Source organism: Mastigoproctus giganteus, chromosome 4 (assembly GCF_048544385.1).
Source record: "Mastigoproctus giganteus isolate SK-2022 chromosome 4, ASM4854438v1, whole genome shotgun sequence".
Lineage (NCBI taxonomy): Eukaryota > Metazoa > Arthropoda > Arachnida > Uropygi > Thelyphonidae > Mastigoproctus > Mastigoproctus giganteus.
The window spans coordinates 169760516-169770752 of record NC_143578.1 but is presented as its reverse complement, the minus strand read 5'-3'; the positions used below and the strand labels follow the sequence as shown (position 1 = coordinate 169770752).

The 10237-nt window shown below is 40.4% G+C and overlaps 1 protein-coding gene across 1 annotated transcript in view; it reads left to right on the top strand.

Moving 5' to 3' along the window:
• Window positions 1-596: 596 nt before the first annotated feature.
• Window positions 597-10237, top strand: part of LOC150087196 (tubulin alpha-1B chain-like) — a 28241-nt gene continuing 18600 nt past the window's right edge. The window contains exon 1 of the mRNA XM_090373006.1: window positions 597-731. Within this exon, the coding sequence (XP_090229132.1) occupies window positions 729-731 (3 nt within the window). The 5' untranslated portion in view covers window positions 597-728. The remainder of the gene's footprint in view (window positions 732-10237) is intronic.

The window sequence follows — 10237 nt, the reverse complement described above, 5'->3', positions numbered from 1 at the left end:
GACTTCTGGTTTTTACAGTGGAACCCGCATTAATCGCGTCTATTGGGTTTTCTCTGGTCACGTGACTCAAAGTCCGCAAAGTTGGGTACTAATTATTCGCCTTTCCACGAACAATCTGGTAATAGCTCAACTGGCTATTAAATAATATTCGTGACTTGAAAATGTGAAAAAAAAAAATAAATAAATAAAATAGTCACTGAAATTCATTGATCAACTGGAAATCTGCGAATTGGTTCCGTTTTTATTTTTAATTTCAGCATTGGCAAGAATTAATCCCCGGAATATGTTTTTTATCATTAGACCCAGTGGACATAAGGAAGATTCTCCCCCCTTCCACCTCTTCACGCGTTAAGTTTCAATGTTCTCTTTTGCACAGTTCCGCTGTGGGAGAAGCGCCTCTGTTGGCCCGGCGCTTTTTTTTATTTTTTTTTTCCAGATGCGGACTGCCACGCCCAATTCGAGGTACGTGTAACGTGCACGGTCATGACGTTATGCGATAGCTGCATTATGACATCACGAGCATCGTATCCAATGGACACGGAGAGCGGTCGATTCCGCACTCAGGAGCTGAGGAGTATAAAGATGAAACCGCCTCCGCCTCCCCCCTAGACCAGTTCGTGCACGGAGTCATCGTCTCTCCTCTTCACGAACTTCTCTCCCGTACTTTGCCCAAGTTTTCCGCATTCTGTTTTTATTGACCTCGCCGCTCCACTTGAATTTGTGTGAAAATGGTAAGTTTAATTTTTAATAATTGCGCGGATTATGCAGAGGGATAAGCGGGAAGTTAAAATAGAGTTAATGGATTTTTTTTAAAAAGTTAAATAAAGAAGGAAATATAAACGGAAGATTAGCTCGATCAAAATTTAAAAAGCTTCAAGATTTTCGCAGAAAGTATCAAATAGTGTGATCAAAGGTAAATTACAAAAAAGCTAATGCGTAAACCTTAAAGTATGTTCTGGAGGCAAACACTGCACCTTAAAATGGCACCTATTCATTTTATAATTCTGTTTCAAATACATGCGTCTGAAGTAAGAATTCATTTAGCTTTGATTTGGATAATTGACCATTTAAATATCGATGTATTCCTACGCAGAGCAACAAAAGAATATTTCCTTAAGTAACCCTTTTCAAAATGAAAGAGTTACTTAAATAAATAAAAAAATTAAAAAAATGACTGCTGCATTTGTGCTGTATGAGTTAGCGATAAATATAACTCTTTATGATGGACGCTTCATTTCTGTTGAATATTTTTAATTCTTGCAACCAAACTACATACCAATATTGGATTTATTGAGTTAGTGAAGATTTAGGTCTTAATCAGGGTTCATCTTACAACTAGCGCAATTTAAGGGGATGAATCCTTTCTTCAAGAGACTTATCCAATCGATTGTGATAGATTACTTATTGAAGATTACGATTTTTGTTTTGCACAGACTGATTACGTCACAACTTAAGAACGGTTTTAATTGGCTTTTAGCTAATTAAACTGTTCTTAAGTTGTGACGTCATCTTCGGGGCCCCGTGATGTCTTTGGGGCCTAGTAAAATCTGCAGTGTACCGGTTCCCTTTGCCTATTGGCAAAGCACGCACGTGCCTGAAGCATTTTCACTTCCATATGGGGATCGCTATTACTGAAAGCAAAAATAGATTTCTTAAAATATTTTTTAAGAAATTGCGTGCAATTTTTATGTCTGATTTAACCAGAAGGTCTTGATATACAGTGCATAATGTGAATGTTTATGTTGCTGGGAAACATGCATGTAGATATAGATACGCATTAGCATTTTATGTATATACACAAGTAAAAGAACAGCAACACTTTCTTCTTCTGAAACAGGCGATTGATTAAAACTTGGTTTGTTTTCCTTTGCTTTTAGTCAGTAACCAGAATATTTGAACTTTTATCTATTGGGTTGAAGGGGGAGCGAATACTAATATGTTGTCTGCTATAAAATGTCATTTAGATTTTGAAATGAATTATTGAAAACAAGGACTTCCTCGCTTAACTCATTATATTCAGCAATTTCTATTTCGCTTCTACTTTTGCCATTCTTTGCAGATGATATTGATTCCATACACAACTCCTTCAATGAGGCGTTTATGCCACTTGTAGCGTAAATTTTAGCTTTGCGTGACTGATCCATGTTAGCACTTTATGGATTTTTTGGTGCTAAAGAAACGTTCTCTTTACTGTATGGTCCACCTTAAACTAATAATAGTCGTGCGCGATGACCAGATGTTCCTTAAGTGTTTTTCTCATAGTCAACCTCGCGGCTAATGCACTGGTTATTACAATAACAGGAGACAGACAGCATGTATGGGCTTTTTCACCGTAACTGAGTTAGTCAGTTTTGGTAATATATATATTTTTTTCCCTTCTGGAAACTTTATCACCCAAAACGATTCTCCTGACCACAGAATACACGCAGTTTTCAAACACGATATACTGATACCTCAATGCCTTCGTTGCCTCGGTACAAATTCAAAAACCGCCTAACCCAAATATGAAGTCGCGAAACGCATTGCAGATAACAATATTCGTATCGCGTCTCTCCAGTCTTTTTTTATTGCTTTAAACACTTCGATCGTAAAATTTCCCACCAGACGCATACAAGCAACAGGGGATTCAGTTCAGGGATGTGCTTCCGAGGGAGGAGTCTATGGTTAGGAACACGCCCTCGGTTGAAACCCCTTACAAACACAAAGGACACTTAACTTTCCTGGCTCGTTACATATTGGGTGACCTACAATCTGTTACTACAAAATGTTATTTTCCGCATCATCCCATGGATCATGGCGTGGGGCGCTGCCCGTTGGTTGCTAAGCAACAGCACATACATGGACATTCTTCATAATTTCACGAGGGTATACATACTTGTACCTTTTGCTAAAAATTAGCTAATGCGTTATCTTATTATAGGATTCTTCGTAAATAAACCCTTCCAGACTGAATTAATGCGCCACATAAAACTTAGTTTCTCCAACTTTTAACTTAAATTTTAGAAAACTAATTTTTTCTTTTATTCTTGTCATCACAATCAAATTAACATTCACAGGCCTGTCGGTAGAATTGTAAATGAATAAAAAACGTAAAAGAATTAACCATTGAAGACGCTGTAAAGTAAACACAATTATGTATTAATTTTCTATTTTTGATATTCTGAATGTACACAGCCCTACATTAATATATCTGGACACTTACATATAATCTTTATTTATGCGCAAGAGTGTTATTAGTTAATAAAGTGTGCTGAAACCTTTAGCCTTTGTGAGAGCCTCCAGTCTTCGTGCAACACTCCCCATCAAATTTATTTTCCACCATTGGGCCTTAAGTTTTTTTTTTTTTGCAGTCTCTTCTCACACGCACCGGATGATCCCATTCATCTAAGAGGTTCTTTGTAGGATTGAGGTTAGGGCTCTGAGTTGACCAGTCCAACTTTTCTATGCTCATGGCCTCAAACTAGTCTGTCACAACACAAGCAATGTAACATGTTGTCCTGCTGATACATGGGACTTCTCTGACTTTTTGCCACAATGCATTATTGTCTAGGACGTATAGACAGACCTCAGCATTCATGATTTTGTTCAAAACAACCGAAGGTTACAGGCCATCACGCTGCCTCCACCAACTTCATTTTTGACGATACAATTCCGCAGTAAGCTTTCTCCGGCATCCACCACACCAAGGCAACGGCCATCAGACTGGTACCCTTATGTACTGTGACTCGTCACTCCAAAGCACAGTTTCATGTTGTATGCGGTTCAAAAACATCGGTCCATCCAAACGACTAGTGAGTGCATGTGGACATGCACTCACTAGTCGTTTGTGCTGACGTGTGTCCTAATAGTCTCACCGAGGGCTTGCGTGTGCTGCGGCAACATGACTTTCATTTCCTTCCATTTCATGACTTTCATTCCGAGCGAACGATGCTTTGAGGCACTCTCCTTTCCCGGATTGTTTCGTGACGATTTCAGGACAAGTCCGTTTCCATTTGCAATCACATCGCCAAATGACGTCGTAGGGATCTTCAATGTCTTTGAAATATCACGTACAGAAAGATTGTTTACGTGGCACCTTATTATTGTTCCACGCTGGAAGTCTAACTGAGTCCATCGCGCTATTTTTCCATCACGATCGTGGTAGAGTACTATCGTCTGGAAGACCTACGAGCATGTTTATAGCTGTTTGACACGTGGGTAGGACGTGACCAGCTGCCAACGGAAGGTTGTCTGGATATTAATGGTAAGGCAGTGTGGGTCTAAATGCAGTGGATACCCGAAGTAGTTTTACAGTGTGGGTGTGACCTGATATCGTCATCCCTTACTCCTCTTAAAAATCAAAAATTAACGATTTAAAGAATGAATTTGACTAGTGTCAGCTTCAAAGATACACTACCACTGGTACTAGCCAACGTTGGTCAGGCCTGCTATGCAAAAGTAGTCTACTGACGCAATTATTCTTCTAGATCGCATGTTCATTGCAGAAATCAATTATTTCAACTTACCTCACAGATAGTCCATATAAAATTCACTAATATCCGTTCAAACAGCCATCATGCATTTGATGGCTCCTTTCCATCGTTCGTTCCCCCGCTAAATATTTTTTTGTGGATCCAAAATGCTGAATTAAGTCAACACTTTTCGTCTTAATTTGGCCGCTGCTTCCTTCAAATGTATAGAACAAATTTTCTTTTCGTTTTACTTTGTTTAACATAATCAGGCGTTAATTCCATATGAAACGGCCATTATGTGAAAGCTCATTAGAATATCAGAGTAAGGGAAGCACTGATTCTGTGTTAGCTGCTGATGTGAAATATCTGACTACCTTTTTTTTTTTTCATTTTCACCTGATGATGGAACTCATTAGGAAATCCTGAAAGGTTAGCCAACTATATTGTTTACAGTTTGTTTGTGGGAATTTGCAACGGCTACGTGGTACTACAATAAACCAATATTTCATATTGACTCAATGTTTCTTAGTTTAATATTGCTGCCCACCTTTATTCTGTTTATGGATAAAAGTGTAAAGTATTTGATGTTTAACGGTCCCATGGATTTCCCCCATCTCCCAGTTGTGTACTCTATGTGACATAGTACTCTGTGAAAGGCCAGAGATCTTTTTAAAAAGTGTAAGTGTATGGTGTGTCGATAGTTTCATTGTGTTGATCCTCTGACCTTTTAGCCGTAGGGCGCCTAGTGGGACGACCTCCCGTTATCCACACTTCGCCCCGAGGAGACAGGTCGGGCATAGAGGGATCGCAATAATAATAATTTATTTATCCCTATTTTATGTTACACTTTTTTGGGAGATAACAGCAAAAAGGGAGGGAGAACACATAAACCAATGGCTTTTTAGGGGGTGTTCCCTTAAAAAATGATAAATATAGAATTGAAAAATGTACAGTTCTGAAATTGTACAGGTAATGTTCAACAGGTAAGACATAAATAAATTGGAGTTTTTTGTACATTTATTTACAGACGACTTCAAAAAGCATCACTACTTGTAACATCATTGTGAACATTTTTACAATTAAATGAGGAGAGAAAAGAAAAATGATAAGATACATGCACAGAAATTTACAAACTCTTTGCCAACTTCCTTTAACATTTGTACATTATTTCCATGTTGGTGTTTTTAAAATCCAGGAGTTGAGTGGAAGGTAATTTGAATCGGACATCCCTGGTGATGTGTTCAATTAGTAGTTTCTTGAATTGATTTAGTGAAGTGACATTTTTGATTTTTGCAGGAAGTTTGTTCCAGGTTTTAGCACCTCTGTATTTTATGCTTTTCTGAAAACCGGAATCTTCAGGTTGGCTTCGTTTCTTAGATTGTATGATATTTCTTTTCGTCTGTGGTTATGAAAAAGGATCTGAAGAGAGGGGGAAAGTCTGCTGTCTTCATAGCATTGTAAACAAGGATCGCCTCGGCTATTCTGCAATAGCTGGTTGATGCTGCGGAGTCTCACTTCCTTGTATCTCGAACTAACCGATGCATTCCAGGGAAGATCCAAAATTGAACGAACTCATCGATTGAGAATGGAGTTAATTCTCGCAAGGTTTTCTTGGCTGGTGGTACCCCATGAGATGATTCCATAGGTGAGGTGCGGCTGAATTAAAGGAATACTTGTCTGAGAAGGGAAGGAGACATCCAGGCAGAGGCCCTGGCGAGTATTCACGCTAGTGACGAAGTTTTCTTTCGTAGAAACAGTGCTATCATTTGTTTTGCTTAACTTAGCTTATCACCCAGCCAGATTTCGAGAAACTTGGTTTCATTCACCCTTTCAAGTTGTTTTTCTTTGTATGTTACGTCTAAATCAATATTTAGTGGTTTGTTTTTCGTTCTAAACACCATATATTTTGATTTTTCTGGATTCAGTATAAGCTGATTCTTTTGAAGCCAATTATGCATCACAGAAAGCAAGGCAGAGATTTTGAGTTGAAGCTCATTAGGGTCTTTATCTGTGATCAGGATGGAAATATCATCGGCATACGCTACTAGGTGAGAAGATTGAAGAAGAGAGAGAAATTCATCGATGTAAAGAACAAATAGGATAGGTCCAAGAAGTGAGCCTTGAGGTACTCCCCTGGAGAAATAACAGATGTCGGAGTATGATTGATTTGTTCTTACGACAAAGGGCCGATCGGTAAGGCAGTCTTCAAGGAGAAGGTTGATTTTTCCCTCTCACGCCATGGTTATTGAGTTAAGTAGAATATTATGGTTTATGCAATCAAAAGCTTTAGATAAGTCAAGAAACAGTGCTATAGCTAGTGACCCTTTTCAAGACTATCAATGATCCTTGAGCAGAAGTCAACAATTGCAAGATCAGTGGATCTTTTAGAGCGATAAGCATACTGTTGTTGATGGATGGGCTGATTTTCTTCAAGAAAACCCATGAGTCTGCTATGAAGAATTTTTTCCGAATAATTTTGCAAAACCTAAGAGTAGAGCTATTGGAGTTGTTGGAGTTACAACGGGTTCCCTTTGGAACAGGGATGATTATTGCTTTTTTGAACTGAGAAGGGAATTTACCAGATTGAAAGGAGAGATTGAATATATACTTCAGTGGCATCACACTTTAATTAAAGTGGTTACAGAAGGCGGCAGCTTTTAGCTCGTCATCTGAAATGAGTACCTCGTTTTCAACTACATCTCCAACGTAGCTTCGTGATTTCAGTTTCCTTCCCGGTAATAGTTTGTTCAAAACTGTCCATTTTTCCTTGCTTGTTATGATACCTGTAAGTCGAGAACTATATTATTTTCTTTTCTCTGATCGAATGCAGTCAGTGACTTTGTTTCTATATGTTGTGTATTTAATTTTATCTGCCTCGATTCCTGTTGCTCTCGCAATTCTTGCAAGGTTGTCTCTTTTCTTTAACATATTACAAATCTTGTTTGAGATGAACGGGCATATTTTCCCTCTTGGCCTGGTGGTGGCCTTTTTATTCCCTGGGCTCCTGATATATGACACGTATTTTTCATAGCATATTTAGGATATGCTTAAAAAAAGCAGTTCGTTGCAATTTCAGAATCACTTGTAGCAAGCACTCCATCCCACGTTGACTGCTGCAGGTCATGACAAAGCTGATTGAGAGAGTCTGGAGTGACAGATTTGAAGGTGTGCATGATCTCTACTTCATTTATTTCATTTTCCATTACCATTAAGTTGGGACGATGATCCGAAATAGTTGCATCAAGTATTGCATACGTGAGAGAGCATTCCCCAATTGCGAAGTCAAGAAGGGAATTGTGGGACTCTCCCATTCTAGTCGGGATATCTCCATCAGTAAGACCCCTCGACGTGGGCACCTGTACGTGGTGAGGGGACCTCCCAGTGACGCTGCTGGACTTCCAGACTAGCATCACTGGGATCCAACGCCCACAGCCCAGGTTCCAGGTTTACATCAATTGAATCCGGCGTGTTTGCCGTGCGCTGCGACCCGTGGAAATTCGGAAAGGGGGATCCTGGTGGTTGAGGGGCCCAGCTTCAATACACCACTTTGGCCCCTGCTTCGACAAGACGGGTGGTCCTGGAAGGCCCGGCTAGGATCAATCGGCTAGTAGGCTCGCCTGCGAGGGTCAACCGTGTCAATGCCACGCCCCTACCCTCGTGGTCCGAGGGACAGGATTCAGGCTGGCGGCGGTGCGGGTAGAGTGTCTGGGTAGCCCTGGCGTCCCACTCCCGAGCGCATTTATTGCATGCCGGGTAGTGGGCGTCCCTTTGGGCTCCGTGGTGGGTGGGGAGCCCGGGCACTGAACCACTTCAAAACTTCATGAATCTTGATAAATATTTTATTATTATTATTATTATTATCTGTTTATTTCTCTTTCGAGACACCCATAGACAGCACGTGGCTAGAGGGTGTGGTTACATTATAGTATTTACAAGCATGTTTACATGAACTTATTTACAAAATTTGGAGATGAAAACACAGAATATGTGGTTAATGAATTAATTGTTAAGTTGGTTTAATTAATTACAAATGGTTGTTAAATGCTAAATATTATTATATAAATTATTAAATTAGTCTTCTTATTATATTTATACTTGCCGATACACATTACCAAAGATTTCTGTCCTATACATTTTGTCTGTACATAGTTTCTCTGGATCTATATTTAAATTATTAAAATAATTCACAGTATTTGCTGGGAAAAATCTCCCCAGAGAGTCCAATTGAGTCAGTTGGCACTTGAGACTTGGTTCTTCTCTGTTTATTCTCGGTCGTGTCATCCGAGGGCGAGTGATCACGTTTCCCACTTTCGGCGCATCTATTCTCTCCGTTAGTAGCTTTGCCAGAGTTAAGATGTTTCTGGTTGTGATGATATACTTCCAGGGTATGATGTCCAGATTGGCAGACAAGACCGCTCTTGAGATGGTAAACGGTTTCCCGGCGATCTTGTTTAGCCATCTCAGGAGCCAGTATTCTACTCCTAAGAAGGCCTTGATGTTGCTCTCAGGGGCTGATGACCAGATAGTCGATGCGTACAACGGAATCGGTGTAACGCATTTAAGGATGTATTGAATTATAAGATAATTATGAAATATATTTCTTCAGGGGCCCCAACCCGGTCCCTATCTGAAAACAGAGACGGAGAGGCAGATAGCATTATTGCTTCAAAGAGGCAGCGAACCGAACTACCATCAGGGCCTGTCCCAAGGTTCTTAATTATGCACTCCACGAATGAAACACAGATTGGTAAAATGTCACCCTTTTTTATACAAAAAGGGTTGGATGGGTTAGCAGGTTCACCCAAGTCAGTTAAGAGGCTCAGTTCTGGGGAACTGTTGATTGAAAAAAAAAATGACAGGCAGTCTGAACATCTACTCCGAGTAACATCAATCGGAGGAATCCCTATAACAGTGACACCACACAGAACACTCAATTCATCGAGAGGAGTCATTTCGGAGTGGGACCTTCTCGACGTCACCGAGGAGGAAATCTGCTCCGAATTAAAACCACAGGGAGTTATTGCCGTCAAGAGAATTACTGCGCGAAGGGATGGAAAAATTGTTAAAATCAGGAGCATTATCCTGACTTAATTCTCCTAAACCTCCTGACGAGATTAAAGCTGGATACATGAATTGTTCAGTGCGTCCATACGTTCCGAACCCTTTACAGTGTTTTAAATGCCAGAAGTATGGACATGCTCAAATGGCCTGCCGTGGAGTCCTTGCATGCGCTCGATGCGGTGCAAAGGACCACGAAACAACAGCATGTTCAGCCGCAAAACCCACCTGTATTAACTGTGAAGGCGAACACCCGGCCTACTCACGAGCATGCCAGAGGTGGAAAGAAGAAAAAGAGATTCAACGGCTGAAGGCAGAGCTAAATATATCATACCAGGAGGCAAGGAAATCGGTCAAACCCCTGAATACAACAAACCTACCTACGCCCAGAAGGTAGCAGGGAGATGTTCCGTCGGAACTCAGACGGACATGACCATTCCTCCAAAGGAGTCTTTCACTCCCATCGCGCGGTATCTCTTAAGTTCTCAAAAACCTGCACAGAAAAACCAATCAGCTGCCACTCCTATATTAGTACCTCCTAATGCTCCACAAGTAACAAAGGTAATTATGAAAGAAAAGAATAAGAAAGGGGAAGTCTCCCCTACTACCCATGAAAACATGGATGTCGACCAGAAGGAGGTACCCGAAGATTCAGTCTTGGAACTCTTTACGGAGGAAGAAATGGACACGGGACAGCGTCCATTCTTTCCCAAAAAAGATAAACCCAG